This window comes from Canis lupus, chromosome 23 (assembly GCF_048164855.1).
Source record: "Canis lupus baileyi chromosome 23, mCanLup2.hap1, whole genome shotgun sequence".
Classification (NCBI taxonomy): Eukaryota; Metazoa; Chordata; class Mammalia; order Carnivora; family Canidae; genus Canis; species Canis lupus.
In genome coordinates this window covers 19,683,768-19,710,786 of record NC_132860.1, presented here as the reverse complement: position 1 = coordinate 19,710,786, position 27,019 = coordinate 19,683,768, and the positions used below count along the sequence as shown (strand labels likewise).

The 27,019-nt window shown below is 43.4% G+C and overlaps 1 protein-coding gene across 2 annotated transcripts in view; it reads left to right on the top strand.

The window, feature by feature from the left end:
• The window catches only part of SYT9 (synaptotagmin 9), a 192,228-nt gene extending 179,134 nt beyond the window's left edge, over nt 1–13,094 (top strand). For both annotated transcript variants that reach the window (XR_012015607.1, XM_072794223.1), the window contains exon 7: nt 10,877–13,094. Coding sequence is in view for 1 of the 2 variants with exons in the window: in XM_072794223.1 (XP_072650324.1) it covers nt 10,877–10,885 (9 nt within the window). In the remaining variant the exon portion in view is untranslated. The remainder of the gene's footprint in view (nt 1–10,876) is intronic.
• Nucleotides 13,095–27,019: the final 13,925 nt, after the last annotated feature.

Here is a 27,019-nt window from a genome sequence, read left to right as displayed (position 1 = left end):
GACTAGAGGGTGGGGTGTGTATACACAACAGATGCTTATTCCTCCCATTTCTGGAAGCTGGAAGTCAAAGGTCAGGGTACTGGCATAGTTGGGTTCTGGTGAGGACTCTCTCCCTGGCTTGCAGATGGCTGCTTTCTCCCTGTGTGGTGATGGAAAGAGAGAAAGAGAGCACTAGCTTTCTGGTATCTCCTGTAAGGGCTCTAAACCCATCATGAGGGCCCTACCCCTCAGGACTTCATCTCATCCTAAAGTCCCACCTGAAAATATCATCACATTGGAGGTTAGGGTTTCAACATATGAATTTTGTGGGGTACAGAATTCATTCTGTAGCACTTGATAAAGCAGTCATTTTACATAATGTACTTTGACTTCCTCATCTGTAAAATGGGGATAATAAGAGTATGCGCACGTCAGAGAATTGTGGCGAGGAGCAAGTAAATTAACAGATGCAATATTCTTAGAATAGTTCATATGAAATGCTATGTAACATTAACTATTATGATGATTTATAAATCCATTCATTTTGTTTTGAAATTAAAATGCTCATTTTCATTTGTTCTTTGTTTAATTCTCAATTAGCTCATTAATTTGACAGATTATACTTCCCTAAACTGCTAAACACTAATTTCACACTTAATCAAATTCTCTTAAAAGTTCCAAATTAAAGAAAAAGCCTTATAATTTAACATAAAATTCTCCTACTATGTAAGCACCATTTAAGCAATCGATTGGCTACATTCCCTAAATATTTCAAACTGAAGTCACAAATTTAAAGTGTGATTATATCAAACACTTCAAACATCTAACACAGTAGGTGTTAAACAAAATTATTCTCAAGCACTGTTAACTTTTTTTAATAAATTTTATTTTTGTAAGCAGTTTTAGTCTCACACAGAAAAACTGAGTAGAATGTATAGAGAGTTCCCATATAACAGGTGCATATATGCACATCCTCCCCCACTATTAGTATCCCCCACCAGAGTGGTACATATGTTACAATCGATGACCCTACATTGACACATCAATATCACTCAAAGTCTCTAGTTTGCATCATGATTCACTCTTGATGTTGTACATTCTATGAGTTTACACAAATATATAGTGGAATCTATCCATCATATGATGGCATGTATCATACAGAGTATCTCCATGTCCTTAAGATCCTCAGTCAGACACTGTTAACTCATAATGCTAATAAATAAAACTTTAACATTTAGATTAAATCACCTTAAGCATTTCAGCATCTTCAAAAAATAAATTTATGAACTCATATTGGATTTTCCTAAGCATTTAAATGTTGAATAAATGTAACTAGTCGATTATCCTAAATATATCCATTAAAATCATAAATCTGGTAATTTTATTATATTGTATTATTCAGCACTTACCTCAAAAACATAAAGTAGATCACAAAATGTGTTATTGCACTGAAATAAATATAACCTACACAAAAGTATTATTCATCATTTAGAATTCTTCTGTGTTATACTGTTCTGGTGTTAAAAAGTTAATTTTCCAAAGAGCAGGAACAGAATTATCAGTTCTGAGACTATAGATGGTTATTCAAAGGTCTGAGTCCCAAATTGCAAAGGTAGGATACCTGCGCACAGATATGGGAAAGAGCTGGATTGCCACCCCCACCCCCAGGAAATGCCATCTCTGCATTAACAAGGCAAGTCTCTTCTAGTTGGCTTCTGCTAGTTGCACTGTCAGTGGAAGATAACACCAGGCTTTTTTAGTGGGATTTCATTTCACAATTCAGTGCATCTCATATATCCTAGGAACATTTCAACTTTTACCCTGACCCAATTGTTTTTATAACTTTTTTCCCTTTTCTTCCTTGATTTGGGTAGATGGAATTCTGTATGAGTGTGGGCATATGTGCACACACACACACGCACTCTATTTCTCTCCCTCCCCCCAACCATGGGACTTACAGTAAGCTTCTTTAAAAAAAAAAAATTATTTATTTATTTGAGGGAGAGGAAGGGAGAGACCACAAGCAGGGAGGAGGGGTAGAGGGAGAAGCAGACTCCCTGCAGAGCAGGGAGCCTGATGTGGGATTCAATCCCAGGACTCATGACCTGAGGTGTAGGCAGATGCTTAACAGAATGAGCCATTCAGACACCCCTATAGTCAAGCTTTTTTTTTTTTAAGATTTTATTTATTTATTCATGAGAGGCACAGAGAGAGAGAGAGAGAGAGAGAGAGAGGCAGAGACACAGCAGAGGGAGAAGCAGGTTCCATGCAGGGAGCCTGACTCGGAACTCGATCCTGGGTCTCCAGGCGCTAAACCCCTGAGCCACCACGGCTGCCCTATAGTCAAGCTTCTTGATGAGACCTCATTTACTCTTTTCTTGCTCAATATCCTGTTTCTCTAGTCATTTGGTGACAATTGCAAGTTCCTCAAGAGTATGGTGTGCATTGATCATCTTTGAGTTTCTAATGGTCTGCACTTTGGTCTGGTGCTCAATAAATGTCTGTTGAATGAATTCATGAATAAATGTAATACATTATAAACTTGGAGTAGCAAACTCTAAATATCCTCCATGCAACTCCATCAAGTAGAGTAAGTTTTGCCTTGCCATAATTCCCTAACTTGCTCTTTCATCTGAAAACTCTGACAGCACTTCCCCAATACCTTTTTAATGACCCCTCACTTTCAGCTCTTGCTTCTTGCTTGTTTCTGCTGAACCTTCTCAGTAACAGTGTACACGTCACTCATGCCAACACTCACCGCCTTTCCCCTATTGGTTGACTTGATAGTGGGTCTTAGTACACTTTCCTACAAAGTCTGGACTGTTCAGAATTATTCTTTGAATTGAAAGTCCTTTTTAGAAAGGTGATGGAGTTAGCATTTAGGGGGCAATGACTTGCCATCCTGATCATGGTACTTAAGAGCATACATTTGGAACCATAAACACATGATGTCAGATCCTGTCTCTGCCATTCACTACCTTTATTTGGCCTTTCTCAGACTGTTACCTCTGTAAAAAATGTGATTGTAGCTTCAATCATAGAGAGTCCAGGCAAGAATTGAAAGAGATAAGCTATGCAAAGCTCTTGGGATAGAGCAAAGTGCTGGAGTGCTCCACAAAGAGTAGTTATTTCCCAAGTGGATTCCCCTTTTCCGGCTATCACCCCAGTCTTCTGACTGAAAGTACAGTTACATTCACACATCTCTAACCTGATTTTTAAAGGGGTAAGGGGCAATGAACAAAGAACGCCATTGGAGAAAGAATAAAAATACTAATCAGATTGTAAGCAGGAGGGCATGATATTTCCTCATGTGTTTTGCATGGCAGGGCTAAGTAATAGTCAACAAAATTACAAGATTTTTATGGTTTTTAAATAAAAATTTAAAGTACAAGTTTAATGATAATAAGCCCATGTAAGATTGAATCATGTAATGAGTCACTTCAATTTCTGACAAGCTTCTTAGTTCAAAGCCCTTAGATACTTCCTGTAATCAAAACCCATTTTCAAATTCACAGGAAGATATTATCTAATGATCCACCCAGTCTTTTCATGTTCTTAATTTGGGGTCAGTTTCAATGGCCTGTCTCACATCAGCTGTCATTTTTATGATCGAAATGTCACTTCACATTACAGTTTTCATTGAGACTGTTCTCATCTTTGGTTTCAATTCAATTTAATTCAAATAGGATCTGTGTGTCTCAGGACAATTGAATTCACTTCAATTCCCCTCTGTTCTGATAAGATTGTAACCACTACTTCCTATTGATGCCACTGAAGTTCCTGATACTTTCCAAATCTCTGGCGCTGCCAGGGAGGCCACTGGTCAGATAACAAGGACACTGCCGCTTCCGCCCCCGTGAGATGGGCTTGGTGCCAGCCCTGGAACCCACTAGACCAGCCTTCTGGCCACCAGTGTTTGCACCACCATTGCTGTCTCTGGTGCTGGTGCCACAGTCTCTACCACCGCGTCCCTCCTCCCCTTTAAAACCCTGCTGAGTCACTGCTCTTCTGAATTATACAAAAATCCTTCCATACACCTCATTTTATAAAAATCTTGCCCGAGAAACAGCCCATTCGGTTATAAGAGTTTGGAAAAGTGTTGTAACTTACTTATTTTGCTTTCTTTGGTTGAGTTTTTCCAGTCTTTCCCCCCACAAGAGACACACAGAAGGGGTTAGGCCACAGCAAAGTTCACCCATGCCATACTCAAAATTGTCCTTCTTTTGTGACAACAACTATTTTTTTCACACCTGAATTCTATATCTGACTTTCCCTAGGAGAAGTTCATTTCCAAGAAGCTTCTCTTGCAAGACGCCTGGTAGAGATGACCCTACCATTCCAGCAGACATTGAAATTCCTTTATCCTGTAATTTTGTGGGCTGGCAGACCAAAAACATCCTGGGGCCTTCATGGCACTATCCAGAGTAGGAACAAAAAGATACTGGGACCAGACAGGATCAGAGCCTGGAAAATCAACCCAACTAAAGAAGAAGAGAATAGGCCACTCCACAGTATTCCCAGAGGCTGAGTTTGACTCCAGCTAGTTGTATGTGCAAGGAACCTCACCAAGTGAGCAAAACCCAGCTATGGAGGCAAGTCAGAGCTGGCCCCTGGCAGCGTGGGCTCTGCTAATAATATCCCTGGGTATGGAGACTGATAAAAGATTGGCTAAAGTCACAGCTCAGCCCTTTATGCAGGCTTCAGGTGACGCCATAACACATCAGGTACAGAGATGGTTCCTAAGACAGGGAACTTTGGGAGAGCTCTACCCAAAGCAGTGTGAAGGGCTGCTCAAATGGAGAGGAGAAACTAAGGTGAGAACAGGGAAGATTGAGGTTGTACGTAGAGCTGAGGGAGCAAATGAGGTACACATGCAGGTCACTAGCCAGGGGAATCCCAAGAAATGGAATAATAAAGTTGGAAGCTGTAAGTGGACTGTGGCACCTGCTCCATGTTACTGACTCAGACTAGGGTTCCTGAAAGTTCCTTCATCTCAGTTACAGTATCTAAAAAACCAAGGCAAAAGCTCAAATGTATAGACTGGACTTACAGAGTGGATTTAGGAATTCTGTAATTGCTGAAGCATTGACTTTAAAGTTAGAAGTCTTATGTTCAAATTCCAGCTCTGACACTTAGTAACAGTGTGGCTTTGGGCAAATTAATCTTTCTATATGTCTGTATCCTCCAGTAAAGAAACTCGTAGATCTTTGTTTAAGGATTTGTAAAGTTCATATCCTAGTGCCTGGCACATAATCTGCACTCAAAAACTGAAGGAATATGGTACATGGCCTAGTTGGCTAATAGCAACACAACTAATTCTTTGGTGGGGCTAAGCCTGTTGACAATTTGCCTTCCTAGATAAAAAGGACTGAGGGACAGGGGCTGGCAAGCTGGGCCTGCAGGGTCTCACAACTGAGAGAAGGGGCCCTGGGAAGATCCTGCTGGATGTGGGGGGGATGCAATGGGAAGGAGATCCATTCATAGGCTACTCCAGCATCAGCTAGTCTGGGAAGGTTGTTTTGAATCACAACATAAGACAAATATCCACTCATACTTTCCTTCTAGACTCAGAAAAGAACATCCCTCCCACAGCCAGGCACACACTTCAGAGTCAAGGGTTACAGTCAGACACGGCTGTCTATCTACAATGTATGCTCTGGCTTTATTGCTTGCTCTAAGTTAGAGCCTCACATGTGAACATTTGACCCATGAAATGCAATCCATATATTTCTGTTTCAGAATGTTTGTGACCCTCCTATAGTTAATACATATGTTTTTTTGTTGTTGTTGTGCTGTGTCCTTGGGAGCGACTCTGGTTTTCTTTCTCTCTAGGCTGGCAGCATTAATACCCTTAATCTGTATTGGAACATGCCCTGAGTTTAAATTAAATCGATGTTGCACTGAGTGTGAGACAGGAGAGATCCTGCTGCTCTGAGTCTGGGCTCCCCTGAATGAGCCCATCCCTTCCCAGCTTGAAAACAAGGAATGGATGTTGTACCACAAAGACCCCAGCCACCCACCCACTCCTCTTCCTACCTTATTTCCTTCCTCTCTACTCCTCACACCAAATCCTACCTATTCCTCCAATGGGCCATATGCTTTCCTGCCTTTGTGCCTTTGGATGGGCTCTTTCCCCTGGCCAAAACAGCCTTCTCTTCTTCTCTCCTGATGGACTCTCCTTTAGACTAAATGGCCCAACTCAACTTATCTTTCAGAATCCGCTTTGTAGACCTCCTCAGGCCCCTCATCCTTTCCTCCTCTTTGCTCCTATGCATTCCATGCACACCTCTGTTACTCAGCTTCTAACCTTGTAACTTCTCCCCCTGGGAGCCCTTTGAAAGTGGGGTATGTGTCTTACTCGTGGGATCTGTATCCCCAGCATCTATCACAGTGCCTGGCTACATTAAGAAATACATGTGTGATTACTGCAGCTTTGTAGTATATCTTGAAATCTGGAATTCCGATACCTCCAGCTTTGTTCTTTTAAGAGATTGCTTTAGCTATTCAGGGCTTCTGTGGTTTTATACAAATTTTAGTATTATTTGTTATAGTTCTATGAAAACTGTTATTGGTATTTTTACCAGGATTGCGTTGACTCTAGATCACTTTGGGTAGTATGGACATAATAACAATATTAATTCTTCCAGGCCATGAGTATTAGAATATCTCTCCATTTGTTTGTGTTGTCGTCAATTTCTTTCATCAATGTTTTAGTTCTCAGAGTACAGATATTTACCTCCTTGGTCATGTTTATTGCTGAATCTTTTATTCTTTTTGGTGTAATTGTAACGGGATTTTTTTTGAATTTCTATTTCTGCTACTTTATTATTAGTGTATAGAAATGCAACATATTTCTATATATTAATTTGTATCTTACAACTTTATTGAATTCATTTATCAGTTCTAATAGCTTTTTGGTAAAGTGTTTAGAATTTTCTATATAAAATATCATGTTATTTGCAAATAGTGTAAGTTTTACTTCTTTCTTACCAATTTGGATTCCTTTTATATCTTTTTTGTCTGAATGCTACAGCTAGGACTTTCTCACCATGTTGATTAAAAGTGGTGAGAATGGACATTCTTGTCTTCTCCCTGATTTCAGAGGAAAGCTCTCAGTTTTTCACCACTGAATATCATTTTAGCTTCAAGTTTGTCATATATGTGGCCTTTATTATGTGAAGGTATGTTCCCTCGAAACCCCAAATGGCATGGTACTGACATAAAAACACACACAGAGCAGTGGAACAGAATATAAAGCCCAGAAATAAACCCATGCATATATGGTCACTTAATCTATGACAAAGGAGGCAAGAATATACAATGGGGAAAAGACATCACTTCAATAAACGATGCTGGGAACACTGAACAGCTACATGCAAAAGAATGAAACTGGACCACTTTTTTATACCATACTTAAAAACAAGCTCAAATTAATTAAAGACCAAAATGTGAGACCTGAAACCATAAAACTTTTAGAAGAAGACAGGCAGTAATTTCTTTGACATTGGCCTTAGCAATATTTTTCTAAATATGTCTCCTCATATGCATGCAACTGGTGTTCAATGTTAGAATGAAAGTTAATTGCCATCTCTGTTAGAAAGGCATGCATCTCAGGGGCATAAGCATTCTGGAATACCCTTTTCCGAGCATGCTTGTCCACTGGGGGAACAAAGGGGAAACAAAAGCAAAGATAAACTATTGGGACTACACCAAAGTAAAAAATTTTTGAACGGTGAAGGAAACCATCAACAAAACAAAAGGCAACCTACAAAATGGGAGTAGATATTTACAAACAATATATCGAAAAAAAAAAGGTTAATATGCAAAATATAGAGAGAGCTTTTGTAACTCAACACAAAAAAAAACCACCACAAATAATCCTATTATAAAATGAGCAGAGGACCTGAGTAGATATTTTTCCAAAGAAGACATTCAGCTGGCCAATGGACACATGAAAGGATGCTCAATATCACTCATCAGCGGGGAAATACAAATCGAAACCATAATGAGATGCCACTTCACACCTGTCAGAAGGGCTAGAATCAAAAACACAAGAAATAACAAGTGTTGGTAAGGATGTGGAGAAAAAGGAACCCTCATGTGCTGTTGGGGGGAGTGCAAATTGGTGTGGCCTCTGTGGAAATAGTGCGGTGGTTCCTGAAAAAATTAAAAGTAGAAATGTCATATGATTCATAATTCCACTAAACTCCAAAGAAAATTCCAAAATTCCAAAGAAAAACACTAATTTGAAAAGATATATGCATCCCTGTTTATTACAGCATTATTTACAATAGCTAAGATATGGAAGCAGCCCATACACACACACACACACACACACACACACACACACACACACACATCACAATGAACTATGATTCAACCATAAAAAAGAGTGAGATCTTGCCATTTGTGACAACATGGAGGACCTAGAAAACATCATGCATTGTGATGCCCCCAGATATGGTTTTCTTTTTTAAAATTCCCCTGGCTATTCGGGGTCTTTTCTGATTCCACACAAATCTTAAAATAATTTGTTCTAACTCTCTGAAGAAAGTCCATGGTATTTTGATAGGGATTGCATTAAACATGTATATTGCCCTGGGTAACATTGACATTTTCACAATATTAATTCTGCCAATCCATGAGCATGGAATATTTTTCCATCTCTTTGTGTCTTCCTCAATTTCTTTCAGAAGTGTTCTATAGTTTTGAGGGTATAGATCCTTTACATCTTTGGTTAGGTTTATTCCTAGGTATCTTATGCTTTTGGGTGCAATTGTAAATGGGATTGACTCCTTAATTTCTCTTTCTTCAGTCTCATTGTTAGTGTATAGAAATGCCACTGACTTCTGGGCATTGATTTTGTATCCTGCCACGCTACCGAATTGCTGTATGAGTTCTAGCAATCTTGGGGTGGAGACTTTTGGGTTTTCTATGTAGAGTATCATGTCATCGGCGAAGAGGGAGAGTTTGACTTCTTCTTTGCCAATTTGAATGCCTTTAATGCCAGATTTCAGGTTGTACTACAAAGCTGTGGTCATCAAGACAGTGTGGTACTGGCACAAAAACAGACACATAGATCAGTGGAACAGAATAGAGAATCCAGAAGTGGACCCTGAACTTTATGGGCAACTAATATTCGATAAAGGAGGAAAGACTATCCATTGGAAGAAAGACAGTCTCTTCAATAAATGGTGCTGGGAAAATTGGACATCCACATGCAGAAGAATGAAACTAGACCACTCTCTTTCACCATACACAAAGATAAACTCAAAATGGATGAAAGATCTAAATGTGAGACAAGATTCCATCAAAATCCTAGAGAAGAACACAGGCAACACCCTTTTTGAACTCGGCCATAGTAACTTCTTGCAAGATACATCCACGAAGGCAAAAGAAACAAAAGCAAAAATGAACTATTGGGACTTCATCAAGATAAGAAGCTTTTGCACAGCAAAGGATACAGTCAACAAAACTCAAAGACAACCTACAGAATGGGAGAAGATATTTGCAAATGACATATCAGATAAAGGGCTAGTTTCCAAGATCTATAAAGAACTTATTAAACTCAACACCAAAGAAACAAACAATCCAATTATGAAATGGGCAAAAGACATGAACAGAAATCTCACAGAGGAAGACATAGACATGGCCAACATGCATATGAGAAAATGCTCTGCATCACTTGCCATCAGGGAAATACAAATCAAAACTACAATGAGATACCACCTCACACCAGTGAGAATGGGGAAAATTAACAAGGCAGGAAACAACAAATGTTGGAGAGGATGCGGAGAAAAGGGAACCCTCCTACACTGTTGGTGGGAATGTGAACTGGTGCAGCCACTCTGGAAAACTGTGTGGAGGTTCCTCAAACAGTTAAAAATAGACCTGCCCTACGACCCAGCAATTGCACTGTTGGGGATTTACCCCAAAGATACAAATGCAATGAAACGCCGGGACACCTGCACCCCGATGTTTCTAGCAGCAATGGCCACTATAGCCAAACTGTGGAAGGAGCCTCGGTGTCCAACGAAAGATGAATGGATAAAGAAGATGTGGTTTATGTATACAATGGAATATTACTCAGCTATTAGAAATGACAAATACCCACCATTTGCTTCAACGTGGATGGAACTGGAGGGTATTATGCTGAGTGAAGTAAGTCAGTCGGAGAAGGACAAACATTATATGTTCTCATTCATTTGGGGAATATAAATAATAGTGAAAGGGAAAATAAGGGAAGGGAGAAGAAATGTGTGGGAAATATCAGAAAGGGAGACAGAACGTAAAGACTGCTAACTCTGGGAAACGAACTAGGGGTGGTAGAAGGGGAGGAGGGCGGGGGGTGGGAGTGAATGGGTGACGGGCGCTGGGTGTTATTCTGTATTTTAGTAAATTGAACACCAATAAAAAAATATAAATAAATAAAAAAAAAGAAAACATCATGCAATGTGAAATAAGAGAAAGACAAATACCATATGATTTTACTTATATGTGGAATCTAAAAAACAAAACACATGAATAAACAAGTAAAAAACTCTTAAATACAGAAAACAAATTGGTGGCTGCTGGAGGGGAAGCAGTGGGAGGAATGGCTGAAATAGGTAAAGAGGATTAAAAGATACAAACTTCCAGTTATAAAATAAATAAGTCACGGTGATGAAAAATACAGCATGAGGAATATAGTCCATAATATTATAATAATGTTGTATGGTGACAAATGGTGACTACACTCATCCTGGTGAACCCTGAGTAACATATAGGATTGTGAATCAGTATGTTGTGCACCTAAAACTAAAATAACACCATATGTTAATTATACCTCAATTTAGAAAAATAAAAAAATATATATAGATGAAAACCAAAGTATTCTTTCTGTTTCTTCTTCCTACAGAAACGATGACCATCAGTTAAGAGGAATGTTTGTGCCAAGGACACAGTGGGACAACCACCTTACAAAGATCTTAAGTAACTTTTCTCATCCAACAACACCCGGACGACTCCAGTGACCAAATGCTGAGCTGTAACTACGGCAATAACTGGCCCTCTTTCCAGATTAGGTTTGGCGAATATGAGCGTTCTGGCCATCTTCAAGTGGCCTAAGGTAGTGTGGGAAGCACGGCTGTCATGGCCAAGAACAAGATCGGACTATGGAAGAAACCACCCGATGTAGTGAGAACACTAAGAGTACCCTCGATCACTAGGATTCTTAGTGATTAACATGAGGCCCTTGGTGATGGGGTCATAGCACCTGCCCTGGCAACGTCACTCTGACATGATATTTGCTTGGACGCCCTGGAAGGACAGAATATTTAAAAATATATCCAGGTGCTAAATAGGCAGCAGATCCAATTCACACTGGACTACCTTTGAGCTAATAACTGTCTTCAGAAAATAACTTTACCCCAAAAAGTGCTTCAGCCTTGCAAGGAATAGCCCCAGGACAGTAAGAGGATAAACAGGCTGTTCCCCTGGAGAAAATCTAGTGCAAGGAGGGCTGATTCACAGCAAATTCACTGCCCCCTCCCATGCATATGGCAGAGAGTTGATCATAGTCCTTTCTGTGCTAAACCCAGATTCTGAGGAGTCAGAATCCCTGACAGTGTTTTCTAGATGGCCAGCAGCCACTTCCTTGCAACGGGTGTTCAATGTAGAATGAAAGTTAATAGCCATCTCTGTTAGAGAGGCATGTGTCTCAATGGCATAAGCATTCTGGAATACCCTTTTCCGAGCATGCTTGTCCACTGGGGGAACAGCCACAGGAACAGGTGTACCGTTATGTATAAGTTGATGGAGAGGTAACACAACCCTCCCCCTGAGGAAGGCACAATTTTTGGACCATCTTGGCCTGAGTGCTTTCTGGGGTATTTCCATATGCAACAGCCCAGGGGCATAGCCTTGGGCAGCCACAAACAGGCTTCCTTTCACTTCCAGACACATATATCACTTTCATAGCACTTGGGGAATGGAAATACCTACAAGAGTGAAGGTCAAGGGCTCTCCCCGGGTATCTCATTCATTACGCAGCTTCCTTTGTGACCACATCAGCCAACCCACTGCCAGCTCTGCTCCTCATCCTCATTGCTTCTGCCTCCATACAAATGAAACCAAAGGCCTTAGCATACCTTGGGGCGGGGGGAAGGGGGGTGGGTGTTACCTAGTGGTCCTCTCTCTCCTATTATGGGTGCAAGGTACCCCAACCACACATTGCACCACTTCTCCAAGATAACATCCTCGGAAGCTCACTATCTTCATTTGAATTAACGTTTCGCTGTGGGACTAACTGGGTGGAAGCAAGATCCTTGCATGTCTGCAGAAAGTTCTTACTGTGGCAGCTGCCTGGTGCAAGAAACTCTACACGGATTTCACATCTAAAAAGGAGAGAGGCCTTTGGTTGTGTGAGTCAGTGTTACTACACTGTAGCTTCACGCATTCCCCAGCCTGCCTAGACCATTTCCATCTCTGATTGGCTTTCAACCACCTGGATCCAAAGAGAAGCCAAGGTTCTGCCTGTGTCTGATGATGTGAGAAGAATTCAACTTTCCTTGCCCAAAGTTCCACCCTGCCTGTTCCTCCCCATCCAGACATCCTCCACCTACCAGTGTTTCGAACCAAAGCATGAAGGACATGTGCCAGCAGGATAGCCAGCAGAAAGACTGTCTCTAGAGCCAGGCAGATGAGCCCAGAAGAATGGTCCCAGAGAAACCAGACTGGCCCCAATAGATAGCAGGCAGCCATCTCAATAAACTTTGACATGTCCTTGGCACTAAGAGCCTGGGTAGGAGATCCTGGGGCAGCTGTGCCTATTGTTTCCCCCCTAAGATCTTCCTGCCCAGAGAGCTAGCAGCCCTGGGTACTACTGAGTATGTTACTGGCTTGTTGGTGTGAAACAGAAGGTGGCTTTGTAGAGGCTAGCAGGCAAAGAAGCCCGGCTGCATGGCAGGCTGGTGGCTTTGTGTCTAGAAAGGTTAGTCTAGCCAGTCCAGCTGTGGCCAGAGGCTGTTTCTGGATTTGAACTCCCCGAGCCCATCTGCACCTCTGCCTCTGTTCTCTTGCATTCTGTTTGGTTTCCCTTTAGTTTCCTAGTAAATGTTCCTTTTGAAAAATTCCAACTTTGTCTCATTGAACTTGGGGGGAAGAGGATTCTCCAGTGTCTTTCCCAGGTTAGAGAAGGGAATTAACATGCCTTGGAAAAATGGAAATGGCAGTGAGAGGGTCAGATCTTAGGAAAAGACTTTGGGGAAAGCTGGTGCCAAGAGATGGGAGAGGCCAAGTGTCTCCCCTACCCACCTGGCCCTGATCCTCAGCCTCTTCCTCAGCCCCTTGCTGCCTTTATCTTCAAGCTGATCTGTCTCAGATGTGTGCAGCTGCCAGAGCATCTCCCCAGCAGCATACTGAGCACATTCAGCAAGTGATATGATGTCCAGGAAGTACACTGCTGCATGACCAGAGGAGGAATAAGGGAGGGAAGCAGAGCAGTGGTTTCTATAGTGTGGATGTTTTCAAAATGCCCCAACAATCCTCTCAATGAGACGACTTAGCCCTCATGACCATCAGTAGAACTAAATTTCATATGAAAAGAAGAAAGTGTTGCATGTTCTCATATTTAAGCCAAGGAGACTGACAAAAGGTAGACATGGAGAGCTATTTTCATGGCATCCTGTCCTGCAGCAGTGGGTGTTCCAGTTATCTGTCGCTGCATAACAAAGCACTACAAAGCTTACTGATTTAGAGGGAAATTCATTATCCTACATGGTTATATGGGTTGGCTGGGCTTAGGTGATCGCTCTCTCTTGGAGTCTCATGGTTGCAGTCAGATGGCAGCTAAGGCTTCATCTGAATGCCTGGCAGGGTGGAATATTCATGATGGATTCATCACTCACATGTCTGGCTCCTTCTCTGGGGTGACTGGAACAGCTGGATGCTGGTTGGGCATCTCTCTCCACATAGTCTCTCCACATGATTAGCTTGGGCTTCCTCACAACATGGAGGTCTCAAGGTAGTCAGACTGTTTGCATAGTACTGGCTTCCCCCAGAGCTAACATTGCAAATGTTCCCAGAACATGCTGCACGGTTCTTCTAAAAAACCTTTCAAGTAACAGAGTCATTCCTGCCACACACTACCGGTCAAGAGCAAGTCATTGCGTCGGGCCAGTCTAGATTTGAGGGACGGGATTACACAAGAATGGAATAGAAAGTGTGGCTCACTAGGGCTACTTTGGAAATAGCAGGGATGGGAGTGGAGGGGAGATGGCACTGAATCAGAGGGCTTCCTGGATAGCTGTCACCTTAAAAGCATATGCAATGCTTAACATGCACAAGGGTGGGGTGAGTGAGGCAGTAATTAGGGGCAGGGGGAGGTGTGCGGAGGGCTATCCATGGACACTTAAATAGAGCAAAATCTAAGGAAACGCAACTGGCTATCGCTGTTACAGAACTTACAATGTCACAAGAAACTTTGGAGGAAAAATGTGATTATCATCATTCTACTGAAAGCTCGAAAGCTTAAGTTGGACACTTTCCATCTCTAAGCCAAAGGGACACTTGCCACAAAGGTGTCCCCTTAGGTCATCGCTAAACTCCATCATAGGATAGATTTCTTCATGAAAGCAAGATGAGTGTTGCCAGACATTTTAAAAAGTATAATTATCAGTAAGAAATTAATTGATGATAAACACCATTGCATCTTATAGTTTACATCACATGGTGTTGCTTTTACCCATTTTCCTTACTTTTTGAAAATCCAAGTGTTATTCCAAACAGTAAAGGTAGTAAAAAAAAAAAAAAAAAATTACTATCTTCTTGGCTCAATACTAAATCTATTGTAGCTATTAGTCCAGTAATTATCAATTGCATTAAAGCTATTTCCAAACCAGCATCTGACGTAGTAATACTGATAGTTTTTCCTATCAAGTGAACATTCTCAAGACACTGATTTTAGCACAATTTAGATAAAGTTCTTTTTGCATGGCAGCAGTATCCAGATTTGACTTTATCAAAGAATGGCAATTTCTCTAATTTATCCAACTCAAAGCTGTCAGAGAATAATAAATATCTGAAGATACGTCTGTTCAGGTCTTCACAGATGAGTTTATGGGCTACATAAACTAGTAAATAAATCTTCCAGAAACAAGTGGGTTTTTTCTTTAAGTTATTTATTTATTTATTTATTTATTTATTTATTTATTTATTTATGAGAAAGAGAGAATGAGCATGAGTGGTAGGGAGGGGGGCGGGCAGAGGCAAGAGGAGAAACAGACTCCCCGCTGATCAGGGAGCCTGACACTGGACTTGATCCCAGGACTCCGGGATCATGACCTGAACAGAAGGCAGGCACCTAGACTACTGAGCCACCCAGGCACCCCAGAAACAGGTTTTTGTCTTCATTGCAAAAAAGTAATGATTTTTAAAATGTATTTTCCCCCAGGAGTTTTTAGAATTAAAGATTTTGAGTATAAAATTTGGTTTCAATCATTACCTTAAAAATGTGCTAGAAAGTGTAAGCAAGAGAAGAACCTAAGGAGAAAAAGCAATGCTTTGCTGTAAATGGTACGTTTCTTTACATTTCTTGAAGGGAAACAAAAGCACTAGCCCTGTCTGCATGTCTATCAACTCACACTGGGCCTGCTGGCTCCAGTGACATTCATGAACTTTCTTAACCAAGCAGCAAATCTGCATTATGGTCAACATTATGGATAGTATTTTTCAGTTATGGTCAGTGTTTTCTGAGAGCAAACACAGAAATTCTCTTTATTGAGAATAAGACGCAGGCAGCCCTGAGTCAAGCCCCATGGAGAGAAACAGTATGTCTCAGCTTCTGTTTAAAAAGGAGGAGCTGTTCTATGTTACTTTTCAAATTAGAACTCTAGGGTTGAAAGTACTTCAACCAAAGTAAATATTTTTCCAAAATACATACTGGTTTTATGTTGCTCTCTGCGAAGTTAAGTGAAACCGTATCTTGAACAGCACTGGTAGGTTCTAAAAAAATTGTAATTGTTGGAGTAGAATTAACCAGAAGATGTGTAAACTTCGCCCTCTGGTGTCTCCCACACATGAAAGGCACATTGAGGTGCCACTGGTCTTGCAGGGTTGGTGTGAGGAAGCTGCCTACCTGACCTACTGTGGTGAATCGGTGGCCCGAACTAGTGCTCTTAATACCTACTGGCCCTGCCACCTCGAGCCTTGGCCTAGAGATACCCAGGCCTTGCTATAACAGTCCACCTTGCAGCTTTGACAGAAACCTCTGGGGCTTCTGGGTCGGGATAATGCCATTTGGGCAGCAACTGCCACTTTGGCCCTTTGGTCCTCAAAAATCCAAAGCAAGGGAGAGTGTACAACCACTGTGTGTGCATGTGTGTGTGTGCAGGGGAGTGAGGCACACATAATCTAGAGCTGGCCCAAGGGCTGTGTTCTTATTTTTTTCCACATTTTAAAGTTTATTGATCCTGGATTTTTAAGGGGAATAAAGATGAAATTTCAAAAAATGTAAACAGTGGACTTAAAAGAAATCCAAGGGATCTAGCTGTGACTTTAAAGAGTCTCATAAAACCATAAAATGTAGGTAAATTATTCAAGCATTTATTAGATCTGATGGTCCACGTGTTGATGTTTGGCTGAACAGCTCTAGTATGTCATTTCCCTGCTCAGGTAAAGTAGCTGTTGTGGGTGCTTCTTAAGGGCTGCTCCTATGGGTAAAGCCTTAGTAGGACCTGCTTCCCCTCTTGGGTCCTTTATAGTTTGGAAGAAGAAAGAGTCTATTTGGGCAGGCCCAGGAAACCTCAGCACGGTCTTTGTATCTCATGTTTCCATGGGGAGGGTGGATCTTATGGAGGAAAGCATTTGTATAATGAGAAAAGAACCCATGACCTTCTTTGCTCCAAGGGACAACATAAAATCACCAGCTTAGTTTAAGAAAGGCAGATTTCAGGCTTGAAGCTATAATTATATGGGGGTTAAGGACTAGGAAGGAAGGTCAACTAAATGTTTACCCGCCACTTGAAACTATTCTAGTGCGTGATCTCACTGCTTTGGTTCTAACTGTAAAACATTTGCCTTTTTTGGTGGACAGAGCAGTGGTAGAGACCAGCTGGCCCTATAAGATGCAGAAGGATCTCAAATCAGTTTCCCCTCAGCAGAGTGCTGGTTGGAGACAGTCCTGACCTGTGGTAGGGCTGAGGGTCGACCCCATCACTGACCAACACTGTGACCTCCAGGCCTTACCTTTCTACTACACCCCAGGTCCTCAAGGGTTCCTGCCCAGACCCTTGTCAATCCCCATGCAACCAGATTACACACATGCCAGAGAGAGAAAAAGTAGTGCACTTGTGGGTGTACTTGGCTCCCACTCTTCTGGGGTTAAGAGGATTTTGGCAATCCTTGAAGAGCTCAAGCACACAACAGAAATGTGACATGGACTTTCTGCTTTGACTTAGCCTCTTACTGTTTTACTTCTGGTGCTCAGTATCCCTACTGCATCCTTTTATGTTTGGGATCTCCACTGTACATGTGCACACACATGAGCACAAATGCAATTATTATGCAGGAGCATTCAGAAGAGGCTGGTGCAGAGCTTCCTGTCCCTCCTAAGCAGGAGAAAATGATTAATGAAACATGGCCCCTTGCAGAGCCAGGAGACTTGATCTTTACAACTCTGCAACAAGGAGTTCTCTGGATCTTTTAGAAATTGCTGCATGGAAATATCAGAACTAAGGCAAATCTTCTTGAGTGCACTTGCCCACCTAGCACAAGTAGTCCAGTTCTCTCAAAGCCTCTTATCTCCTTAGATACCCATGACTCTCGGTCATGAAAGCTCAATACTCTCATTTAATGCAAGAGTCTGCAATGACACCTCCAGAACCCAGTCTTCAGCCAGGAAAACCATCACTGTGGATGAGTCCACCTGTAGGGCCATGATAGGTGGGTTCAAGAAAGGATCGAGTCAGAGACTACAGCATCATGTGTAGGGTTTGTCAGAGTGAAAGACCACCATTCACAGGTAGTACAGTTGACCCCCACGTAATGCAGGGGATAGGGGACTGAACCCCTCCACATAGTCGAAAGCCTACATATAATTTTAGACTTCCCCCAAATTTAACTACTAGCGGCCTACCATTGACCACAAGCCTTACCAATAACATAAATAGTTGATGACCAAATTTTGCATATTCTATGTATTATATACCTTATTCTTACAATGAAGTAAACTAGAGAAAAGAAAATGTACTGCAGGGTAAAAAAATCCCACCTATTAAGTGGACCCACCCAGCTCAAACCCTTGTTCAAGGTCAGCTGTTGTTCAAGGATCATAGACACTGAGCAGGGGCCAAGAGGGGGAGCATGACATCATGGAGCCATGGTCTGGAGTGGGGCCCGGGGCTTTGCATGCGTCTGAAGCTAAGGCGACTCCTGTGGCTCTCAGTTTCTCCTCACATGAGGAAGTTTGGCCTAATGTGTTCTGTCCTCCTCCACCTGTGGTCTGTATATCTCTGAGTCTGAGGAACTGATGGGAAGGTGTGTAGCCGGGGTGCGGCCCGTACAGGTCTAGATTCCTGTTGCCCAGAAATCCAAGTGCAGGCTCACCCTGGGGAAGGGTTTTCTGTTTTTCAGAGGCCATAGGCTCTCTCCCCACTGCCTCCCATTTTTTCTCAGTTCCCTTTTCACTGGCTCTTCATCTGTAACAAGTGAGCTGAAAGGAATTTGATTTTGAGGATTACATAAATCCCTTTGAATGACCGGTGACATCTAGTGTGGATCATAACACCAGGACTGGCACTCCAAGCCGAAGAAATTCCATTTTGTATTCAATACCCATATAGATTCTCTCAATGTATCCTAAAGGACTCATCGTGGTCCTATGACTAAGCTGCAGGGAGGGAAGAGGGCAGCAGCAAAGAGCTCCCTGGAAGGACTTCTTCATGAAGTAGGTGTTAGATGAAGAGGGAAAGACAGTCTGGGTGGTTGGTTCTTAGGGGCAGGAAGGAGGGAGAATTCAGAGCAGCCTTTTTCCCTGGCTTACTTCCTCAAGCAACAGCCTGTAATCCCTGCCTCGGGCTGTGATAAAAATCTTTATCCCAGGGGATCCCTGGGTGGCGCAGCGGTTTGGCGCCTGCCTTTGGCCCAGGGCGCGATCCTGGAGACCCGGGATCGAATCCCACATCGGGCTCCCGGTGCATGGAGCCTGCTTCTCCCTCTGCCTGTGTCTCTGCCTCATTCTCTCTCTCTCTCTGTGACTATCACAAATAAATAAAAAAAAAAAAAAAAAAAAAAAAAAAATCTTTATCCCAGGAAGCTCGTGGATTTGTCCACAGCCTCGGCAGCTCAGGCCTGTGCTCCTGATACATCAAGACAGAGGTGTCTGGGGGGAGTGGGGGGGCGGAGGCACAGGAAACTCCCTTCTCCAGGCTGCATAGTTCACACAAGCTAACACTGCTCACCCACCAAGCCCCCATGTGACTGATTTGAGATTTGCATTTCTAGGGCCTCGGGCACTGTTGACTGCAAGAACATTTTTGAATATGAAACCACTCAGTCCATTCTATTAATTCAATCTGATTGAGAATATCCATCAAATTTAGTGGGGGGAGGGGAAGAAAAGGGAGAAAGTTGATAGGCAACTTTTTGTAGATGGAATATGTTCCCATTCAAATATAAAAAGGAAAAAGGACTACCATGGAGCCACGCTTGGGTAACTGCCTAAATAGTGTCTGCCCTCTAGTGGCTAAAGGCTCAAACAAATATTTTGCACAAAATGGACTCCGTGTTTGGGCCTGGAACACTGAACTGAGACCAGCCAAGCAGGTACTTTGTGGGGACTTGATATACTGCCTCAGTGTTAAGACCTGGGGCTCTGTCCCCGGTGGGCTGAGTGCTCATGGGTCCCAGAGGCCTCACCTTCTCGGGGACCTGTGCAGCAGAGACCAAAGCTAAGTCCTATGCCAGGGAAGACACAGAGCCTGTGTAAGCCTCAGCTTTCCCACACGTGCGGACCAGCCCTGGCCCCGGGGCCTGCTTAGTGAGGAGCCCTGGGCAGGGGACCATCAGGCAACACGACATCATCTCCTGGCCTGCAAGTCTTCCACAGCTGCCCCCACAGCTTTCCCACCACCAGAGGCACTAATCATGTCCCATCCCCACCACTGGTGCTCACTGATCAGTCCCCTCCCTGCAGTCCATCCATCCCCCACTCCCAAGACCTCCCCAAGGTAAGTGAATATCGGCCAGACTTCAGGACTCTTGGCAGAGGTGTGGTTACCAGGTGCTCTAAGAACAGACGCTCCAAATAGGCCACCTGAGCCCAACCAGCCACACCTGGCGTTTGGCGAGTGCCAGGTAGGAGCAGACATTTAGCCTGCAGTGAGAATCCGTTCAAGGGAAATTGCCCAGGTGGCTTTCAAAAGCCAAACCAGGATGGTCACTGAGAGAGGTTTTGGAAGGTCTAGGGATCCTGGTGCATATGGTTTAAATAAATCACGGGGATGTAATGTAAAGCACAGGGAATATAATCAATAATATTGTAATAACTCTGTATGGTGACAGATGGTGACCAGAGTTATCATGGGGATCATTTTGTAGTGTATAAAAATATCAAATCCCTAGATACACACCTGAAACTAATAGGACGCTGTACGTCAGTTATACTTCAGTTAAAAAACGGCAGCAGGGCAGCCTGGGTGGCTCAGCAGTTTAGCCGTCTTCAGCCCAGGGTGTGATCCTGGAGTCCAGGGATCCAGTCCCATATCAGGCTCCCTGCATGGAACCTGTTTCTCTCTCTCTCTCTCTCTCTCTCTCTCTCTCTCTCTTTCTCTCGAATAAATAAATAAAATCTTAAAAAAAAAGACAGCAAGTACAACAGCAATGAAAGGCAAGGCTGTGGGTATTCCACCAAAGGAATGCTGCGCAGCGCCCCTCTCACCCCGGAGGCTGCAGGGTGAGGCTCTCTACTTCTGGCAGCTTCAGAGGATTCTGGCCAGAAGGTTTTTCCAGTAAGGTGTGGGGGAGTTGGGGGAGGAAGTCCAGGACCGAGAAGATTGCGCTCCAAGTAGAGTCAGGCCAGAATGGGGGAGCCTGGTAGGGAGAGGTGAATGGGGGTGAAGAGGGTGTCTTGGGAACTTCTTGCTCCTGTCAAAATGATGTCATCATGGACAAATGGAAGGTCTGGTGACACAGCCAAGGCTGCATGGGACAGAAGGTACCTAAAGGTCTACCTGACAATGATTGGACATCCCACAAGCATTTATATATGACTTCTGTTTTCTTGTTATCTTTATGGGGCCTTCTAAGGGGTTCTGTCCTGACTCCCTATGCTAACATAAATCTGTAAAGATTTTTAAATGATTCCTCAAATATCTCATTATCCCCTAGAAACATACAACTTGCTTCAATAATCTCTTACGCCAGAATTCTCAGTGAGAACCTCTTGTTAATGTCTAAGTCCCTTCTACAGTATGTCAAGAGAGAGAGGAGAGAGAGAAAGAGAGAGAGAGATGGAGAGGGAGAGGGAGAACCTTAAGTAAACTCCATCCTCAGTGGGAAGCCTGACACAGGGCTAGATCCCACAACCCTGAAATCATGACCTGAGCCAAAATCGAGAATCGGATGCTCACCAGTTGAGCCACCCAGGTGCCCCTATTACATCTCTTTAATTTAATCACACCCTGAAACAGTATTTAGTCCCTATGAAATTCCACAGACCACTCCCTATTGTTCCACTTCCACCTCCTTCCTTTCCATGTAATACAAGGATTTGAAAAGATGAGAGTACCCAATTAATAAGAAAATAAATCAATCCAGGGGAAAATGGCAGTAATTAAGATAGGAGAAGTGAGGCACCTGGGTGGCTCAGTTGATTAAGCATCCGACTCTTGGTTTTAGCTCTCAGGTCATGGTCTCAGGATCCCAGTATCCAGCCTTCACAGGGCTCCAAACTCAGTGCAGAGCCTGTTTGTCCCTCTTCCTGCCCTTGCTCACATGTGCAAACTCTCTCTCTCTCTCTCTCTCATTTTCAAATAAATAAAACCTTTAAAAAAAAAAAAAAAAGGAAAGGAGGCTGTTTCAAGTCCCCTATATACCTTTTATTTACATACAAACAACTATGATCCTCACAACTAGATCTTTAGTATTGAAAAGTACTTTTTTTTTTTTAACAATTTGGTGTTTAAGGCCCCCCTTCTTCATTCAGTGCCCCTCCTCCTAACTTTTGAGGTTTGTCCTTGCAAAATCCTCCCTGTCATGTCCACAGTACTACATAGCTCATAAATCTGACACTTCTGAGAACTTGGTCTTCAGAGGTGTGTGGAATATAGTGAATCGCAGTGAAACTATCTCACACCTGTCCAGTTTGCTAAAAGCTAGAGAGCACTGAAGCCTTCAAAATAATATAAGATTTGAGATCAATGCTAAAACCCATTCATTAAGTGGGCCTCTATAGCAGAGCTAAGGTTCTTAGATCATCCATGCAAAACTCTAAGTGTCTTTCAGAGAGGCTGTCAGGTGGTCAGGTGAGAGCAAGCAGATTTAGACAAGGGGGTGAATGGGTGATGGGCACTGAGGGGGGCGCTTGACGGGATGAGCACTGGGTGTTATTCTGTATGTTGGCAAATTGAACACCAATAAAAAATAAATTTATTATTTAAAAAAAAGATTTAGACAAGGGACCAGTTCTGGAGAGACCAAGAGCAAATGTGTCTGTCTTTCAGGAATTGGTCAAGGCAAGGATATGTGTCCAAACAAGGCTCTAAGAACTGAGTGGGAGACGTAGGCAAAGACAAACAGACTGGCAGAAATTGGGTCCAAAAGAAACATGGTCACTTCCTAGAGGTAGCCTCGCTAGTCAGAGCTAAAGGACTGTCTATCTGCCTACCTCCCCACTGGGAACATACCTCACACTTACCCCTCTTCCTTTGCTGACATTTTACATATGCTAGCATCTTAATTCAGATGTAACTTGCATCTTCCTTGCAAAGGAAGCCTTCCCTGAGCCTGGGCAATTCTGGATTTATTGGGGAGGAACTAGCAGACAGTCAGTGCTCCTAAGCAGGGGAATTACATAATGAGGTTGGCAAAGTGGCTTTAGGGTAGATAATAGACCAGAAGGGGTCAGAATGGAGGCTTTTGTAGGCAAGGCAAGGCCAAATCCAGCCATCAAATTGGACTCCTCCCTCTCTTTGCATGTGCAAAGATAACAGAACAGAGGACTTAATGGACTGGAGGCAGTGATGAAAGTTCTGTATGGACTTTCAATGACTGAGGAATAGTGCTAGGAAAGTATCATGGTTAGGTTCCCTAGGAAACAGGCACGGAGACCAACTTGCATGCAAGACATTTCTGGGGGTGTGCTCAGTGGACAATACCTGTGGAGGAATGAATGATGCATTATAATTATGCATCTGGGTGATTTGTCTCCCCTCCTAGACTACATCCTCTATGTGGGCAAGGAATGTGTCTATTGTATCTTGTCATTGTATCCCTAGTGCACAGTCCAGTGATTGGAACATAATAGGCACCCCCAAATATTTGTTAAATAAATGAATAAAAAGTACTAAATTTTAAAAGCCCTAAGTAAGGAAGTAGCAGTAAAAAGATAGAAGAGGGCATTTTTGATATATGTATTTATGTGATAAAACTAATAGGTCTTGGCAACTGATTAACTAATTAAACATAAGAATAAGAGTGAGGAAGAGTCTAGAATAACTCCTACGTTTCTGCATTTATATGTAGACAGAAGATAGTGCTATTTGGGGAGAGAGAAAATGCAGCAGGAAGTTTGAGTAGAAAGATAACAAGAAACAGCTCAAGTTTGAGTTATCTATTCTATATCCAAGTGCAAATGTCCAGTAGGGAGGTGAAAATAGGATTTGGAGCTCAAGCAGTAAGGCTGGACTTGGAAATCATTGGTGGTGTATCACCCAGGATCTTCCTTATCAATTTACTTCCTGCCAAGAACATCCTGTAGACCCCCACTGGAAGCTTTTTCTATTTTGTCCCCATGCTGCCCCTTTCAGCAATTTAGTGGATGCTCATATAAGTTTGTTGGGGCCGCCATAACAACAGGAATTTATTTCTCATGTTTCTAGGGGTCAGAGTTCCAAGATCAAGATGTCAACAAGCTTAGTGTCTTCTGAGGATTCTTTCCTTGGCTTGCAGATGCCTCCTTCTTACTGTGCCCTTCCATGGCACTTCCTCTGAGCACGTTGTACCTCTCAGTGTGCCCAAATTCCCTCATTTTATAAGGTCACCAGTCAGATTAGATTAGGGCCCACTGTGAAGGCTTCATTTTAACTTCATCACTTTTTTAAAGGCCTTGTCTCCAAATGCAGTCACATTCTGAGCTGTATGAGTTAGGACTCCAAAATAAGAATTTTATGGATTGACACAGCCCATAAGAAGTCTGTTTCCGGCAGCCTGGGTGGCTCAGTGGTTTAGCGCTGCCTTCGGCCTAGGTCGAGTCCCATGTCAGGCTCCCTGCATGGAGCCTGCTTCTCTCTCTGCCTGTGTCTCTGCCCCTCTCTCTCTGTCTCTCTGTCTCTCATGAATAAATAAATAAAATCTTAAAGAAAAAAAGAAGTCTATGTTTCTCCTCCTCTTCCTTCCACAGCACTGGCCCATAGGCAGCCAGCCCACACCCCTCCATCAGAGAGCACCAATGTCCGGAGGAGCCTCCCCCTCGGTCTTCAACATGTTATGGACACAGATGAGAGAGGGGCTTATACTGGCAGGGATGGGGGCGACGAGGTGGTGGGAAGGCTTGCAGGACAAATAAGAGTTCACTGGTCCCAAAAGGGAGAAACATTTTAGGCTAAGCGAAGATGCCATGATGTTAAATCTCGGAGTCCAGGGACAATTAGATGTGGCAGTTGTGGAGGTTGAACAAGGGGGATGGTAAGAGGGGTTGGCCGAGGTCACGTTTTAAAGTGCCTTCCTGTTGGCATAAAATCAGCCAATGCTTTCTGTGAAGAGACAGGGAATTGGAGGCTGCTCTGATCACTCAGGCAGGAAACAATGCAATTACTTGTAAAAGGCTGGAAGGGTGGAGGATGATGTTAAGGCAAAGAGTTGGTTGGGGTGGGGGCGGGGCCCGAGTGGGGAATAAAATACGAAGTATGGGGGGGAAGAAAAGAGAAGGAAAAAAACAGGAAGCATCTTGGTCAGATCTAAATGCTGCTTGCTGGCATCCCAGATGGCATTCTGTCTCCCTCCTCAAGAAAGCAGTCTCCTCGTTGGCCAGCCCTTCTCTGTGAAGGACGCAGGGAGCAGACGAGGCTCTAGAAATCAGGGAGTCGGTTAATCTAGAGGCACAGCAGCACAAGGGTCACCTGTGATGACGGTGGCACAGAATTCTAAGAGAAGCTGGGAAGCTGGGCACCGACAGGTCTGGTTCTGACTGGTCATCTAGAAAAGTCCGCGTAGGACTGGGCTTACAGATCAAGACCAGTGACCTAGATCCAACCACACTGGGGACGTAGTGGTGGCTGTCAAGGGCTTAAGTTTCCTTTCTTAGGACACAGGGGCAGAAAAGCAGGAGGATCAGACACTTGCTGAGGAGAAAAGTGGGGTTGGGGGGGGGTCACCGTGCTTGGTCACTGTCCTCACTAGTGAGCTCCTGGCAGAGCTCAAGGCCAGAGGTGAAATACAAGGAAAATGAAAGAGCTGGGCAAATGGTTTTATTCCAACTGTGAGCTACCATGCACCACGCCATCTTTTTCTTCCTGCTCCGAGTGAGGATGTATGTTGACCCCCGCATGGCAGTCAAATCTGTGATTATCTCCAAAGGGAGTTTAATCTTTCTTTGTGAAACCTCATGTTACGAGAACACAAGGGTTTCCACTCTGGGTCTGCCCCATGGCCCATCAGTCCTGATGTGCCCGGGGAGCCTGCTGACTGACCTTCTCCAGCTACTGCCGGGGATGGACACTTAGAGTGGAGAGGCCAGTCTAGTGCCTCTGAAGCTGGTGACTGAAGAGACGTTGGTGTGGGCCTGAATCAGGGACAGGCAATCAGTTTCTGCCAGGTGGGACTGAGGGGCTCCCAGGCCCACTCTCTGGAGCCCACCGTGGAGACAGCAGGGCAGCAGCCACGCTGGGCACAGCCTGGGGACTTCACGCAATAGCCATGGCCTCCCACTGCCTTCTCACCTACTCACCAGAATTCCTTCGACTTCATTAGTATTGAATGTGTGCTTCATTGTGAAAATAATGTAAAGATGCTACAGAAAACCAAGAAAAAGTTTTCCCACAACACCGCCCCCCAAAAGTTAGTTGTCATACAATCAGAATTCTACTTCCACTGGACCTTACCCAACTGAGTTCACAGTCTCAGTGTTAGGACCGGAGGCATTCGTGAATAGAATCTACTAGAGCTCCTCCAGCGTAAGATTGGTTCCAAGATGCTGGGCACAAGGAGTTTCTGCAAGAATGTTCTCACTTGGGGAAGGAGGCTGAGTGGCGCAGTGTTGTTTCTGAGCATTTAGGAGGAGGGGTCAGCCGAAGTTCACCTCCTTTGGGGAATGGTTCAAAGACAGTTATTGGAAATAGGAAGAATTAACCTTAAAGATAAGGAGCCATTGTTTGTGACTTTACCAAGCGAGAGGGGAGGGACAGTTAGGGGCCAAGGTCATGTGGAAGACAGATAGAGAGGAACATTCATCTAAGGGGGACAGGGACTTGCAAATACACCCTGGAAAATTCTCTTGCAGGGACCAAGTGCAAACCCAGATCGTCTGACTCCTGGCCAGAGTTCTTCCCATGTCCCCGCTTTGGTAGATGATTGAGAAAGAACCATGGGTATGTTGGACCCACCCACGGAAGCATGGAAGGAGAGATTGAGATCATTAAAGGCCTGGATAGCAAAGCAAAAAAAAAAAAAAAAAAAGGAAGATTTTACCACTTTGCCCTAGGGATGTACCAAGGCCTGCAGGAATTATGAACTGCTGGCCTGTAGCTACAGGAAGAGGATTCAGCTTCAAGAGATTGCAAAAGCTCAAGGACTTCCTTACAAAAGGAGTTCCATGTCCTGATGGCTTGGCTCTGGGAGCATCACTGTA